General features: G+C 41.5%; 1 protein-coding gene across 1 annotated transcript in view; it reads right to left on the bottom strand.

Moving 5' to 3' along the window:
- Positions 1-17552, bottom strand: part of BMPER (BMP binding endothelial regulator) — a 252693-nt gene that overhangs the window by 86662 nt on the left and 148479 nt on the right. Inside the window, exons 10-11 of the mRNA XM_024750771.1 lie at positions 15876-15980; positions 11910-11955 (exon numbers count right to left, since the gene is read on the bottom strand). Coding sequence (XP_024606539.1) covers positions 11910-11955; positions 15876-15980 — 151 coding nt within the window. The remainder of the gene's footprint in view (positions 1-11909; positions 11956-15875; positions 15981-17552) is intronic.

The raw sequence follows: 17552 nt of genomic DNA, 5'->3' as shown, positions 1-17552 counted from the left end.
CTTCTGAGAACAGTGATTATTCTCAAAACATCCATCAGCGAAAATTAAGGGAAAATTATACAACCTCATGTCATAAAAAATAAGAGAAACTGAGAAGACTCTAACCCCCTTCCCTCAAAACACAACAAAACAAAAACAGAAAAGCATAAGAATAAAAAAAGTATCATTCACGGTTCCGCCAACAAGAAATAATTACTGTTTACCATTTTGGGGTGTGTGTGTGTGTGTGTGTCTGTGTGTGTCTGTGTGTCTGTGTACATTTTAACATAGTTAAGATTATCCTGTACATGAAATTTTATTTCCTCTTCACTTACCGTAAGATTTCCCCAGTTACTAAAGTCACTTTGAAAACACAGAAAATGACTTTCATCCTCAGTCCATTATTCTCTGCAAAGAGAATACCACACTACTACACAGAACAGTACCTTTCCAGAGTAGTGTTCTAACCATGAGGAAGGTCTATCAAATGAAAAACATGGCTTTAAACTTTCCTCAACATAAACTGCAGTAAAACGGGCCCTGTGGGACTCCGGCGCCACTGGGTCATGCAGGGGCTCCTGGGAATCCCAGGTGGGTAAGAGCCATGATAATGCCAAGTTCGGGTCAAGAACCAGAAAAGGCTGGGGTTAGAAATGCTGTCCTGAACACAAACCCTTATGCTGTTTGTCTAGGCTCCTCCTGACATGATGTAAGCCTCCAATATAAACAGGCTGTGTGTGATCCAGCAGGAACTGAACTTCCCCACACAGGAGGCTATGGCCTCTCTCAGAGGTGTCCCTGACAGCTGCTGCCCCCAGGGGACCTCAAAGCCAACAGAAGCTCCACCAAGGGGCACCTGGATTCCTTTCAGATTTTACATCCTTGGCTTCTTAAATCAAAACTTAATCTGACTTTACTGTGTAAATGTGGGGTTAGGTCATAGCAGGTTTCTTTCCACCCAACCCTAATCTATGAGACAGACTTACAAATCTACAAATAAAAAGCTGATTTTTTAAAAAAGTTGAGTAGGCACCTGAAAGTAACATTAAAAAAAAAAAAAAAGGTTTGGTAGGGATACTGTTAAGAATATAAATTTCTTTTCATATAATTTCCATAAACTCATATCCTCACCAACTTCAAACAGAAGAGAACAGGGAGCATCTTTACCTTCGAGATCTAATTTGAACTAAATTTAAACGTAAAGCCAAGGCTGACATCCTATTACGGCCTCCCCAGCTAAGCCCAGGGCTTCCCCACCTCTCATCTTGGTTGGTGCAGTGGGCTGTGCCTGCCCCACACCTCAGTTCACAGCACTGGAGTTCATCAGCTCATGTGCCAACCTTCCCCACGCCTCAGCCAAAGTCGCTTCTCTTTCCTGTAAGTCCCCAAAGCAAAACTGACCACACAGCTCATCTTTTCTGGGACTTTTCTTAAATTCAAATACTCTATCTTACAGTCACACTATGTTTTTCAGTTTGAAGGTTAAAAGGTTAAAGGTTAAAAATATGGTCATCATACCCACAGAACGCTTATGATAAATCACTTTCCACCCAACTACAGCTTTTAGTTGTAATGTATCCTTAACTCCTAAAACAGGCCTTAAACTCCTTACACGTAAATTTTGTGTATACTTCTCAGTGCGTGGCACACTGGCTTGTATATTGGGGGAATCTACATTTATATACATGGTAAACGGATTCATCTATGCATTACTCATAGCAATGCCTGGTTTATATAATACATATTAGGTATCAAATATTTGTTAATTGAATGGGTTAATTAATTAAAGAATAAATTTCAGTGGAGGAAAATAAACTGCCCACGCTAAACTCACTAAAATATTTAAGTGTAATAAATGGTGTACAGCAGGTAATTCAACAGAATTTTGCTTAATCAAGTAATTAATTGAATAATTAACTAATGCTCTCAGGACAAGGGATTAAGGCTGCAGATGAAATTAAGGTTGCTAACCAGCTGACCCTGAGATGGGGAGATTATCCTGGGTATTTATCTCCAGGCAGGATAAATGTTATCACAAGTGTCCTTATAAATGAAGCAAGAAGGCAGGAAAGTGAGTGTCACACAGTGCTGCAGCATGAGAAGGACTCAACTTGCCATTGCTGGCTTTGAAGATGAAAGAAGGCTTCACATCAAGAAAAATGGGCAGCCTCTAGAAGCTGGACAAGGCATGAAGACGTATTCTCCCCTAGAGCCTCGAGAAGGAATGCAGCCCTGCCAATACTTTGATTTTGACCCATTCAGATCCATTTCAGACTTCTGACCTCCAGAACTTAAGATAATAAATGTGTATTGTTTTTAAGACACTAAGTTTGTAATAATTTGTTACAGCAGCAATAGGAAACTAATAAATCTAGCAAAAGTCAAGGCAACTTGGTCTGGAGTGACTAGGTTACACCAGGTACCATGCCAGATGTTTTCCATATTTTCACTATCTCCTTTAATCCTCACTATTTCTCTACACATGGTATATACTATTACCCTACTTTCTTAGCAATGAGTCTGGAGAGGTTTCCTTGTTGCCCGTGGTCACCCAGCCAATAGCAGTAAAGATAGAGTCCAACCCAATCTCTGTGGCTTTGAAGCCAGTGCCTCCCACACCATGACTTGATGTTTCCATTTACACCCTATACCACAGCAACCTACGTAGTCATTGTTGTTAAGAAACTGGGATTAGAGAGCTTTGGGGGAATCTGAAGAAATGTATAGACACTCTTCCTTCCAAGTGCACATGAGTATATCCACTCAAATCTAGAGGCTCACAGACACCCTTTCCTAAGACTGATCAATGACCTCCTAAGAGTTCATGAACTTCAGTTTAACGATACCTATCTAGAAGTTAACTAAAAACTATATGACATGGTTCTCTCATTTAATGTGTTTACATTTCATCTCCCCAACCACATTACAAGTTCCTAAACTCAGGGTCTGTATCAGCTTTTTATCCATGTCCTCCAGGGCACCTTCCAGAATGCTGGAAACTCATTGAGTGTTAATACAAACTTGTTATAGAAGATGCATTTTTGCCACTCTATCATCCAAGCTCTGACCTTAAAATGTCTGCCCTCTTTAAACTAGAAATTGCTATCTATCAGTAAAGAGGACTTCTTACCTGAGTGAAAAGATGGGTTTCACATCTCTAAATTAACCTATCTTCCAGCTTTAAAGCCACCTTAGAGCTTTGTGAACATTAAGTAAGTTGCTTAGAAGAGAGCCCTGGGTTTGAATCCCAGTCTTGCTACCCAATGACTACAAAAACACGCGCACACTACCTGTATAACCTCAGTCTGTTCACCTGTAACATGAGATGAAGAACAACTACTCTGCAGGGTGGTTATAAAGTCAAAGATAGCATTGCAAAAGTGCCCAAAGTATAATAGATGCTTAGAGAGTAGTCATTATTAGTTGTATTACTATAAATGCTATGCAAATCTAGCAAGTAGATACCCACTGCCTGCTGAAATAGGGCTGGATAAGACTGTAACATACTTATAAAATGTAAATGTGTTGAAAAGACAATGTGAGTTTAGTTCATCTATAAAAGACATACAAATGTAGATTTGGGGGTAGAATGGAGTAAGCCGCTAGACCAAAAGAAGAATGTTAACAAAGTCGTGGACATGGGAGAGAAGGCAGCTTGCACAAGAATAGCAGGAGACTGATCTGCCCAGAGTGGGTAGTTGCTTCAGGAGATGTAAGACACCCAAGCCGTCTAAATAAATTGGCCTGAGATTTATTGCCAGCCTGAGAAGTTTAAATGTATTCCAGATAACCAGCATTTCTTAACATGTTTCCTATGAAACATCAATCCTGCCTGTTACTCTGCCAAAATAAGTAGAAATAAAAAATCCTCTGCAGCCCAAATTAGCTTGGGAGGGACTCTACGCTCCATCATCCTCCTGCAAGTCTACCCTGCACACTGGCATAGAAAGGGCTCTGCGAATTCTGCAGTGAGGAAACAAATTTCAGTTTACTTGACCCAGCATTTCCCTAATGTATTTAATAATAGAACCTTGTTTTGAAAATCTTATTCATTACTATCCCTCAGCACTAGAGTTTTATAAAACAAACTTTGGGAAATTCTGAGAGAGACCAGTGAAGGAAGCCGGTATTGGTTTCATGAAAGCCAAGTTTGGATTCCGACAGCGGTATGCAGAAGGGGCCGACGGAGAAAAGACAGAGTTAGTTGCAGGCAATAGGATGAGGTTCTGGCTGCCGTGGGAATGGGAAAGAAATTATTTATTAGAAAAAAAACACGCAAAGAGACAATCAACCAGACCTGATGACTGATTATCAACAAGGGAGAGAAATGCCCAAAGTATGAGAAATAACATTAAGACTCAAAACATGTGCAGCTGGGATAAAGGGGGTGCCAAAATTCAGTCAACAGATAGGGGCTGGAAACAGCCATTGATCTCTCCATCCAACTCCCAACCCAGATAATTTATAGAATCAAAGGTAGCAACTGTTAATCAAATTCAAATACATTCCTTTGTGAAAGAAGAATGTACTCTCCAAAAAATTTAGAAGCTGAGACCTACCATATTCATATCTTGTCAAGAAGTCCTATGTTAAGGACCTGGAAGTTTGGACAAATGTGAAACCAAAATGAGAGAGTAACTGCAGATGCAGGCAGGGCTGTGAGCTCACAGGATGAAAAGGTGTAAAGTAAAAGCAGAACAGATGTGTGTACTCAGGAGAGATATGAAAGGGCAGAGCAGAGGAAAGGAGCAATGGTTGGGGGTGGAGAGCATTAACCAAGAAGGGGACTGCGATAAGGAAAAGGATGATACTACTCATAAATATGAATTTCACATCAAAGGGAACCACTGAGCGCAGCTAATGAGTCATATCTCCAAACTCCCAAGGAAGGTTAGAATTCAAGTATCGTAATCCAAAAAGCTGAAGAGGTGAAGTGACCTCAGAAACATAGATAAGGTTTTAAAAAGTGAGCAAATACAACTGCTCTCAAATAGAAGCCCTTAATCATGTACAGAAGAAAGAAATTGGCAAACTTCATATATATTTCGTGGTAAACCTCCAAAATGAGTAAAAATGTAGTCAACAAAGAACATATAATAGTGCTTAAAGTTTGGGCTTTGGAGTCACATGGACCAGGCTATTGGCTGACCTCACCTTATTTAATTTCTCAGACCCTCAGATCTCTCATTTGTAAAATAGCTTCCACTGCATGGATCATTGTGAGGATTAAGTGACAGAATGCACGGAGAGCATTTATCACAATGCCTGACAGAGATTTACATTCAATAAATCGTGGCTGGTAATAGGAGCAATTGTAGTGGCAGCAGAGTAGCAATTTTTTGTTGTTCTTATTTGATTCAGAGGAGATGTGACCTCCAGAGAGGTATAAATCTGCCTCAGCTTTGCATAGTCATGTGTAATTTATTATACAGTTTTTCCCACAAAGTATACGTCTCAGAGTTTGGGATTTGTATTCTTTGTTTTGTCACTTAGGGGTAGTTTAGGTGCACCACTTCTAAGAGGTTCTGGTCACAAGTTTCTTTAAAAACTGGGTATTTGCATCTTCCTTGAGATTCAAGATGGCAGCCTTGGCTAAATGTGCCAGATGTCTAATAATGAATTTATACATATCTTTATGTATAAAGATATATTCTTTCAAAATTAGGCAAGAGAGTAACTTTTAACTGAATGATTTAATAATGGTATATCTGTATTAAGAATACTTTCCCAAGCAAAAAACCAGGGAGGCCATATGATATTACAGAATGAATACTGGAGAAGGAGGTAAAAAAATGCAGGTTTTCATCATAGCCCTTCAAGTTAATACTACTGTGAGCCCCAGTTTCCTCACCTAAGAAGTAGAAAGGTTGACCTCATAGTTAAGGTCCATTCATTTATACAATTCCATGATGCTAAAATGATGATGAGCTTGACTGGCAGAGCAATTCTGCTCTTTCTTACTCCTAATGGAATTTATACACAGTGATTTCAAACTTAAAACTATATGTATTTTATCACTGTAAGTAAGAAATTTTGGGGAGATCTTCACTTACTGCTGGAAATACCTCCACCTTGAGTTGCCAGAAGGAAAAAAAATACCTGGAAAAATGAGCGGACATGGAAAAACCACGCCAGTTTGAGTCACGAACTGTTCTGGACCTGAGCAGAAAGGTGGAGGTGTCGCCAGGTAGATGAAAACGTGGGCACTTGAGTCTGCCTTTCTCCCTGGGTGGCGTGGAGGGAAACACTATCAAATTGGAAACTCTTCCTAAAATCCTTCTCCAATCTCTAATCCCCACCAGTTGTAAAGCCCTTCGGACCTTCTCTTCCCTTCCTAACTGCACCTGGTTGTCAAACCGAACAAAATGACTAAGAAGTCAATGGTAGAAACTCCAGCCCAGGCCCTGGGGCCAGACTTCATTGGAGGAATTTGGGCTCCACTACCTACCTTGGGCATCATTCTTAACCTCTGAGCCTCAGTTCCCTCAGCTGTAAAATGGAGCTAATAACATTTCTTGACCATGAAATGGATGTGAGGATCAAATAAGATCAAAGATAGCCCAGGACAGTGTTCGGGCTGTTTATTAATATAAATAAATATTAGCTGCTGCTGCTATTACAATGACTGCCATTATTGTTCCATGATGATGACTGTTAACTAAACAGTCAGAACTGACAAAGTTACTAACACTCTGTAGAAACTGACAATACATGGTGGATAATAACCCCTAATAACCTCAGGCTCCTCCAACTTTGCATCAATTTACAGCCAGAACATTGAAGGTAACAGTATCCCGTAGAAAAGAACAGCATATAAAATGGAAAACAAACCGATTTCCTCACACCCTTCCAATGCTGCTTCTGCCTGCGTGGGGTTTCCCAGCCGCCACGTGTGGTACAGTTGGGTTTTATTTGCCACCCTGTCTGCTGGTTGGGCCTTGGGAGCTGTGACAAACCTACCTCCAGATGCTGGAGGCTAACTTCAGTGGCCACTTAGCTTAACACCTCCTGCTCCTCCTCCTCCTCCTCCTCGGCAGGGCTAAAGTCAACACCACAAATTCTTATTCTACAAGCATCTTGAGCTCCGGTTTCAAATTTCCTTGCTTTCCTGAGTTAAAGACAGACTCTTGGTGTTAAGGGACCTGGAGTTGCTTACAGTCTTGGAGGCTCAAACACAGAATTACTAATTTGCGGAACCTCTGTCAGTGGAGATTTCTCATAAAATGGACCCGAAGGTCACTGTTTCATTAAGTTGTTGCATTCCCCTTCTTACAACCACTCTTTAATTGGAGATCGCTGTAGGGATGCTCAGGGACTTAAAAAAGGTGGGCTAAGACCAGGCAGGGCAATTCCACCGTGCCCGTGGTGGGTGCACACAGCAGGCAGGGCCCCTTTCAGACAGCAGGCACCCCAGTGCTGTGCACAGCTGGAAATCTAACACTTGGGGGTTTTAAAAAGTCACCTGGCAACTGTGAGCCTCCTTGTACCCTGAGTTGCTGAAATCTGATATTTCCTGTTACTTGTGGGACATGTAGTTGAGGTTATTTCAATTAAATGCACATCTGTGCTCAGAATACCCTACCCTCCTCTGTATTACGTAATCGTGAACTTTGTTTTGGGGTTGGGATTCTGATGATGAGGATTGATGTAGCTACAGGCACAGCTTAATGAATCTATAAGACCGGAGATGGGGCATCAATGTCTGGACTGCCTTTGGTTGCCTCTGGTCTTGTAGATGGTTAAGAGACTAAATTCTTTCTCAAAGTCAGTCTCTCTTTCCCTCCCTCTCTCTCTCTCCACACACACACACACATACACACACACACACCAACACACACACACACCTCCCTCTTTTATCAGGGAAAACTTTGCCACTAAGTACCATTTCCATGTCTGAAAACAGACATTCAGCCAGCAAAGAATTTATCTGATTCAGGTCTCTGTTGGGTGGCTAGGTCAAGATTCCACCTACTGTTTGCCAACACACAGTAAGATAACATTTCACACAAACCAAGTGCTATACATACAACAGACAGTGGCCTTCTTGGCCCCCAACTCATGATCCCATCACACTCAGCTCAGGGAAAGCAGGACTCGCTTTAGGCTATAGCTCATACTTTGGCAGGAAACAGCATTTGCACCGAAGCTTTATAATGTTTGTTTAGCTCACTTCAAATATTTTACTTTAAAGAAATCATCTAAACAAAATTTAATTCTTTTCAGTTGGAAAGAGAGAATGCCCCATGTTATTAAAAGACAGTAATCCTTTTCATACTTCCTTCAGGTCTGATTTTAAAAGGACTTTTTTTTTTGATAGAATCATCATTGGCCTTTCAGACCAACCCAAAGACTACTGTACTGTAAGGAATATAACCATGTTGTGCCTCAATTACTGCTTATTACCTACAAAATTATAAATTACTGTTATCACTGACTTGCAAGGAGAAGACTAAAAATGTTCTACACGTTTACTTCGAGTTTTCCCTTCACTATTCCTTTCAGAGGTCTGAGAGAGCCCCAAACACTACCAAGACAGATTAAGCCAGTCAATAAAGCAGGAATTCTGTGGGATTTTAGAAACAGACAAGGCAATGTCACTGTTGGAAACAATGCAACACTCATCTCACTGCAGATAACCAAAGTAAGTTTTAGATCTGAAGCTATGTAATCAGTCCATTTCATCTGTGTATGTACGTATATATATCTAAGTATTTATTCCTGTCTCCTTCCAAAAGAGGATTGGAAGTAGTTTACACACATACATGCTAAATAATCCAAAACACATAAAGGTAGTAGACATATAAGACAAAGTCAGGAGAAAGTTTATTACTCAAGAACCACATGCTGTTAGAGATGGGGTACAAATTTATTTCTAGCTTCCCAGCAACTAAAGCAAAGACGGTTTAGTTGACGTGAATCGATCGAGATATAATATGCCTTTACAATTTTTTTCTAGGGCTAGGCAATGAAAATATAGAAATACATTCAATTAAATCCAGAGGCTTCTGCTCTGTCTTTTTTTTTTTTTTTTTTTTTCCACACCGTGCAGCATGTGGGATCTTAGTTCCCCAACCAGGGATCGAACACGTGACCCCTGCAGTGAAAGCAAGGAGTTTTAACCACTGGACCACCAGGGAAGTTCCCCCACCCTGTCACTTTTTACATCAGCAAAGGTCAGCCTCACTTTACCCTCCTGCTTCATCTAATCACTGTCTTAAGAGTCAAGTTACTGTTACTAGTACCACAGGTGTTTATTTCTGGATTCACCTACACTGTTACCCCTGTTTGCAGTACCAATGCTTCTCAACCAAGGGTGATGTTGCTCCCCAGGGGACATTTGGAAATGTCGGGAGATATTGCTGGGATGCTACTGGCATCTAGTGGGTAGAGGCCAGAGATGCTGCTAAACATCACACAATGCACAGGACAGCCTCCACCACAAAGAGTTATCTGGCCAAACTATCAGCAATCCTGAGGTTGAAAACTCTGCAGTAACTAATGGGGTATATATGTGCACGTGTGATCTTGTTTGAATGAGACAGAAATGGGTCATTTTTCTGGTTTTAGAACACACTAGCCTTAGTTTGGACTTCAACCTTCGTTTGTCTGCTCTAGGAACCCATATACCAGAAGAACTTTCATAATTGACGTAGGAGGAAAAAACGAGCTCTAAGGTTTGTTCTGGATCCTGGGTATAATGACAAAGGAATTTCAAAATAGGAGGTCTTTTGGCCGCAGCTAAAGGACATTGGAATAAGTCTACCTGAACGTGCTATGAAAATCTGGGCATTGCTTAAAAAAACTGGAAGTCATCCCATCTCATAACTCGATCTGAATAGATAAACCTCTACAAATAGAATGTGTTTTACAGCATTGATGGAAGAACTGCTGGAGAGCAAGAGAGAGTAAACAGATGGAAAGAACACCAAAGGAAACTGAGACATCACCATCTGATGATATCATCTTGATCTGGACCAAGAACCACACGCCTGGGCTCTTCCCACACTGACCTGCTGGACGCAGGTGCACAGAGTCAGTGATCTCCCTGGTGCCCCTCCAGCTGGGTGGCTTCTCCCTTGCCAACTTGCCTCTCTCAGTGACAGAAGTCACAGACTCATTCACATGTACAACATTTATATTTACAATACAATGTATAACACATGTACAATAAATATTTAATATGACCAGTTACAAACTTGGTTTAGTTTCGTCATGCCCATCCTTCTATTCTTCTTTTCTTTCCTTTTTGTTTTCTAATAAGCCACCAGTATTCTACATTTGGAAAGTCTAGCCCATAGTGGATAAACTAATAATGAAATGTAGCTTTCCTCTCAACGATCTCAATAATCATCCTTCTTGATTCTTGCAACATAAAGTCAGGTAATTCAAGATTTAGGCTGTTTCTGTACAAGACTGGCCATATGTTTTTATTACGCTGATAAGCAGTGTTCCTGCCTGACAGCAGTGAGATGGGCAGATGTAACCTATCTGTGTTCATGCAAGTCAAAAGGGTCAGCTAGAAGATCTGAGGAGTTCATTAAAGTCTGTCTCTGCTTCAACTAGGAGGTACTTTCTAGGGAAATGCAAACATCTTCATCGACATGGATACAGAGGAAAACTTCATCAATTTAGACTCGACTCTGCTCATCCAAAAAGGAATGAAGCTGGAAGCGGCCTGCAAACCATCCCTAAACAAAATTTCCTCAGAGAGTCTCTGGGAAGATGATTAAATGTAATAGTTTATACACATGTTTTAAGATCAACTGGTGTGTTAATCATAGCTAATTCTTCTTTCTGCATAATTCCGAGGCTCTACTAAGTCATACTTGGTTGGCCTCCTTTGAGTTATTTTATGTACTTCCTTACCTTTAAAGAAAAATTCTTTTATTAAATCTATAATGTAATTTTCATTGATTCAGCCCGCACTTTCATCCAGTGTATAGTGTATAATTGTCTAATATCTCTCAGTCTCAAAAATAGTGAGATATAGATATGTATATGTATATATATAGTAATATATGTATATATGGTAATATATACAACGAACCTATGCATCCATTGTCTAAATGGGAACGCTTGTTCCCATGTGAAAGCTGCTTTTCAACTGTCATCAAAGCCCACTTCTCTAAGCCTAAATGGCTCAAAAATACCTTCTAACAGACTCCATGGCTTGGTTAATCCTGCTTATCATACTGATTTGACAGTGACATTATGAATACTCCTCCTTTAACGAAACACTTCAGAAAGCTATCTCGAAAGCATATGAATGTGAGGGGACTAAAACAGTGGTTTGCTAATAGATGTGGGCATGCCTACATGTGGGGATGACATTAAATCTGTTGCTATGCTCTCTGTACAGTCCCAGATGGCTTTCAGAATAAGCCATGTTAGAGAGAACCTTCAACAGCTCAGTAAAAAATAACAGGATAGCCAAACCATTGCCAACCCAATGAACTCTTGTTTTCTCTCTACCAACAGCAACAGGGGATGTGCCCAAGAGAAAGGGCAAAACGGTGGGGGTGAGGGAGGAAGAAGGGCAGCTGTTTGGCTTCATAATGATAGAAGGAAAATCTCTCCTAGATTATATATAATGTTTGGTTTTACTGGATATCATTATCTTAGCCGCTATGACTGCAAATGCTATTAGCAGTTAAAAGGCACATGAAGTTATCTGGTCCTTCCTAAAACCTCATCAGACCGTTTGCCTTCTAAATTTCTCAGAGCAGCAAATTCCAACGGAAACATCTACATTTGTCTCAGTTGTGCTTCCGTTCGAGGATTACCATTGACTTAAATTGTCTGTAGAAAGGTGAGATGATCCCAACCTAGACCTACAGAACTAAAATAGGCTGAAAACTTACACCACCGTTTTCCTTGTTGCACTATAAAATGCAAAATAAATATTAATAGCATATTTTTAACAAACTTACTTTCAGTGCAAATAGGACAGCATCCTTTCCTGTTGAGAATTTTACCCTAATCAAGAGAAAAACAAATAAGATTTCAGTGTTAAGAAACAGGGTCTGCTGAGGACAAAACTCTTTTTTAAATCTAATACCAGACAAACCAATGAAATCAGTCCCAGCTGTATTTGAACTCAATGCCCAGATGGTGATGATGGTGGTAAAAATGAAGTTTCAAGTATCAGGTTCTATGGCCAGGCAGAGTCATTCAGAAAGCTTTCCTGTTTTTATCCTCTGAGAAATACAATATCTAAAGGCCTCATTGGTGTGATTTTTCTCACATGGAGTGAAGATGGAGACAGTCTGGATTCCACCTTTTCACTGATACCCAAATCTAGCCCTCTAGAGACCAAGTACACACACAAAGAAATGGGAATTGGCTGTCAAGCTATCAATCCATGCAAGGCCTTCATTCTGTCTTTGCTTATTGGAAGGGCCCAAAAATAAACAGTAATCCAAGCTTGGGCCTATGCATACGAACAATATCTGTGCTACGGATCAAATTCAGTGTGATTTCTTCTTTCAGAAAGCAGTATGCTATCCCTGTTAAGTCACTATTATGTAGTCAAAGCCAATGAGGCTGAGGGTTTTGAAATCCTGAGTAATTTTCCATTACCTTTCTGGAAATACAGTGTAATCTCCTCTACTGCATTTATTTCAATTTTTTGTTGATGCTTGACATTTAAAGGAAGAAGCATATTCTCAGGACCCTTATCAGAGAATGGATCTTTCTTATCTCTGACTCAGTGGAATCACAGGGAAAAAGAAATGTGGAAGAAGATTAACATTTAGGAAGCACATGCTATGGAACAAACATCCTACTAGATATTTCCCCTAGGTTATCTAACATCAGGTTAATTGTAAGGATTTTATAAGTTAATATTAAGAACATATTAGGGTTTAATTAATATTATGTTATCATAATCTGTGTTATTAAGATGCACAAGAATTTTATGAGCTGAGCATTTTCCTTCTTATAGATGAAGAAATTGATGTCACGCAATACAAGGGTAGTAGAACCCAAAATCAAACCTGATTTTGTGTGACTTTATAGGCCACGTTCTTTCCACTCCAGATTTTTTTTTTTTTTTGCGGTACGCGGGCTTCTCACTGTTGTGGCCTCTCCCGTTGCGGTACACAGGCTCCGGATGCGCAGGCTCAGCGGCCATGGCTCACGGGCCCAGCCGCTCCGCGGCATGTGGGATCTTCCCGGACCGGGGCACGAACCCGTGTCCCCTGCATCGGCAGGCGGACTCTCAACCACTGCGCCACCAGGGAAGCCCTTTCCACTCCAGACTTTTAAGATGAGAGAGGTCTCATCTTAATCTTTAAGAGAACTTAACATTTATTTGGTATCTGCTATACAGTAGAAAGAATGTCATACGTTCTTCTTACTTTATCTCATTTATGCTTCACAACAACCCTCTAAATATAGATGCCCGTTTCCCATCTTTATAGGAAACTAAGGAAACAGACCACAGAGAGGTGGCCCAAGACTTGTGTCAAGGCCACACACTGGTTTACTACCTGTCAATTGCATCAGGAATAGATTTAGGTACTTAAAAAAAATCATACTAACCAAAAAAAAACCAAGACACTAGCTGATTATTGAAGAATTAGAACCATGTCTGATTCATTTTTGCATCAGCTAAGCCTTAAAAGGTAGTACATTAAAGGCTATGACAAGTTTGAATGAGACTTAAAACTGGCAGCCCTCCCATGGCTGGGGCACCATGACAATTTTATGGCCAAGAGCTCTCTTATCTGTTTCTATTTGGCACAGAGGTCTCCTTGGCTTCTCGTGACTGAAAACAGTTGAGGACAAAGCCAGAGGAGCTTGGCTCAGGCTGATGGAATGATAGTACCAGAGGGTGGCATCAGGTACGCTAACAGAACGGAGCAGAGCTGTATAAACCAAATCCTCAACAAAGGGTGACTATGATTCCCTACATCTGCACCTCGACAGAAACAGCCAGCTCCCTTCTTCAGGAAGTGAGAATGGGGCTGGTCAGATCACTAAATTAGGCAGGGAATAAATCAAGTGCAAGCTATGAAGTCTGCGCTCCTGACTTACATGTAACTTGCTGGAGAACTCTGGACCCGCTGTGACCTCATCAGTAAGAAGGGTCTAGTAACAACACCCACCTCAGAGGGGTGGTCTCAGCAACAAACAAGACTGGTCTTGTGACTACAGAGAAAGTTTCAGTACATATTAACACTGATGAGATGACAGTGTCATAACGACCTTGTCCCCAGTGGAACCCTCAGTCCCTCTCAAAAAAGGCACTCCTTTGCCCCTGGGGGACTGTCAGGGAGGGAATCCAACCACAAAATTCTTTTTCAACAAGGCACGCATACTTCTGGAAAAAGAGATGTGTAGTAGCCAGGAAGGACAGAGCAGGAATACAGTCTGCTTCTCCAGAAATTTTTTTTTTTTAATTTCCCCAGGCAATGCAGGGGAGGGGAAGTAAGTGTTTAACAGGATTTCCATGGTAGAACTAAGTTATCTTCCAAAGTGCTTGTGCTGGCCCCTGAGGAGGGAAAGTATGAACCAGAGGAATGGTTGGAAAAATGCCTAGAAACAGAAAGGTAAGCCCTGGGGCAGGAGCCGGGCACTGCCTGATGGGCTCTGACAAGCCGAGGAGGGGTGAGGCGGGAACAGGCCCGCCTGGAGGGACGGATGCTCCTGGCCCAAATACGGTCCACAAAGAAGAGACACTAATGAGATGCTGGTGACTGAAAGAGCGTTGACCTCCCCATGGCAAGCGGACAATGAGAACCATCACGCCTGCAGCACAGCCCTCTGTTTTTGTCTGTAGAATAAGGAAGCCCATTATTACTAACATGTGCTGCCAGAGTTCATTAGCAGCAAGGGTTCCCCGAGGACGGGCAGAGATGATGTGATCCCATTTTTCCCAATGAATATTTATAAGCAGACCATGCTCAAGTCTTCTCATTGTATCTCCTGGTTTTTTTTTTTTTTTTTCTTTTTTTCTTTTATAGGAGGTTTTCAGTTTTATGTCTGAGGCTTTTTAAAGCAAGACTAATTAGGGTTTTTTTTTCTTTTTTTTCTGCCCCTTTTATTCAGTTGTGCAATAGCAACAGCTGTTGTTTTTTTGTGCCTCATTTGGCCCTCAAGTAAAAACAGCAACTTTTTGTTTATAATAATAACAGATGTGAATAAAATTAAAAGCTGTCTCTAACAGAGAAGGGAAGACATGTCCTGAATATATGGATGTATTTTTTCATTCACTGGACGGTATTGAATAGGCTTGACATTTTCCCAAAATGCATAAAACCTTGAAAGGTTTCAAGTTGCTGAGGTGAATTCAATGAAGCTCATGCTTTGGAAGATAATGGTTGCTTTATTCAGTGTGCTGGAACTGTGGGTCTCTGAAAAGAGATATTTCCATAAGGACGCTATTTCCATTTGGGGCTACAACAGAGGCCAGGGTTAGAGAGGGAAAACTTCAGTAAAGGGGCTGGAGGGTGCTGCTGGGCAGGTGAAACCCCTTGGGAAATTTACTAATAAACAACCACATATTCCTTTGAATGGTTAATGGGAAGAAAATTCTGATTTGAGAAGAGAGAGAGAAAGGAGGAAAATGCAAAGGACGGTTATGATGTTCGACAGAAAACCCAGCAGAAGAAACAGGGAGCAGATCAAACAGGAGTTGGAGACATTGAAACAAAGAACTGGGAGAGGTCCGTAAGAAATGGAGCAAGGTAAGAGCTATTGTCCCGCTAGGCTACAATCTGAGTGGGAACCATAAAAGCAAAGGAGCAAGTTTTGCAAGGGACATGTGGCTGTTTGCGAACTTGGCAATTTTGGAGGATCTGGATTTTGTGTTCAGAAGGTGGTAGGTGACCATGCCACACACAGGATGGTTCTCAAGATGCTCAGGTAGAGAGAAAGTCAACCTGCACACATACCTGAGGGCAACTGCTGATGGGAACGCACTGCTTCTTGCGACACTCTGTCTTGCCTTTCACACAAGCACAGATGGTGCAGTTGACAGAGGACCACATCTCTCCATCCTACAGGAGAGAGCACAGGATTCTCTATCAGCTGGAGGCTGATGGGAGTTAATCCAGCAGGCTGGGATTTGTCTGTCAAGGAAAGCATTTCTTACCCTGAGTGATGGATGCCATCATTAGACTAAATTACTCTGAGGTGTTCATCTACATCTAACTGATTTGATAGAAAGATTAGATTGGAGGGGGTGTGTATGTGTATGTGTGCATTTCCCCTCCAGGATATAAAAAGAATTCTCGTACATCTAACCAGGTCATATTGCATCTTGCACCTCCTACATTGTTTACTTAGCTTCACCCTGGGAGACAAACAAGAGTTTTCATACATGATGCAACCACAAGGGTCTAATTTTTCCATCTCATAGGACTGAAATGTTTGAGCTGTCCCAGATGCCAGCAGTTAATTGAGATGTCCGCAGGTGGTTAGTTTATTCCCAGATGTGACATGGTTCTGGCCCACACAGGGCACGAACATGCAAAGAACAGAGGCTAATTCATATGACTCCCATTGCCAGGAGGACACCTGACCCGTAAGCCATCTGAAAATGTGGAGCCCAGACAGAAAATTCCAAGAGCCATTTGTCCCATGTCCCTGCCTGTCTGATACTCTCCTCCCAAAAAGCTGGGTAGCACTTTGGGACACATTTTCTAGTCCAGAAAGGGCTGTTTGAGGAATTTCTTTGACTCACTGGATTTATAATTGGCAATTGCCGAATGCCCAGTCACAAAAACCCTGCACCTCTGGAGAACATGCAGGAATGTGCATCCTTGTTTGTGAGAAAGGAGATTACAGGCAAAGCAAGGACTCCTTTCTGGGCTTATGGATCTAAGCAGCAAATTTTAGTAGAAACAGAAAAACTAGCCCAGATCTTTGATGTTGACTATTTCCCTTTCTCTTCCTTCTCATTTTTTGAAGGTATTTTAAGGACTACCTACTCTTCAGTGCCTTTTATTTCTCTGACTGAGTCTGTCTCCAAGAGCATCTGACTACTGCAAATTCTCTGAGTGCACATTTCTAGGACTCTGTAAATTACTTCAGGCCTCGTCTACTTATATGAAGGGACCTTTCCAGGGCGAGGAGCCTGGAAAGCACTTTGCACACAGAACTGTCATCAGAGTGAGCCTACTGCATCTGGAGGCTCTGGAGACAGAGGAAGGCTTTGTGTAAAGTGGACACGTGAGTGGCTCTGGAAGCCTGGTGTAACCACAACACACACAGGACGGCCTTCCCTTAGGCATGACACATCAGGGCTTCTTACAGATGCCGTAAGAATCAAGACTCTCCCTCCACCCCTGTAATAGGAAATCTAGCTAGGTGCAGCAGGCCTGAGGTGCCTCTGTCTCTGACTTGATTCTGAGGGTCTCAATTCTCATGATATCCTGAGATGATGCCTTCAGATACAGAGAGACTCCCTCCACCCCTGGGGAAAACAGTCTAGATGGGAAGCTCTTTGGACAAAGCCAACAATCTTCATCCAGACGTTTAAATGGTGGCTGCACAACTTCCCAGCCAGGCTGTTAGAAAACGATGTAAAACATACCTGAGATGGGCAGCAGACAGCCCTTCTAGCTCGG

Source organism: Neophocaena asiaeorientalis, unplaced genomic scaffold (genome assembly GCF_003031525.2).
Source record: "Neophocaena asiaeorientalis asiaeorientalis breed wild unplaced genomic scaffold, Neophocaena_asiaeorientalis_V1.1 scaffold164, whole genome shotgun sequence".
NCBI classification, from domain to species: Eukaryota; Metazoa; Chordata; class Mammalia; order Artiodactyla; family Phocoenidae; genus Neophocaena; species Neophocaena asiaeorientalis.
This window is presented reverse-complemented; position numbering and strand designations above follow the sequence as displayed.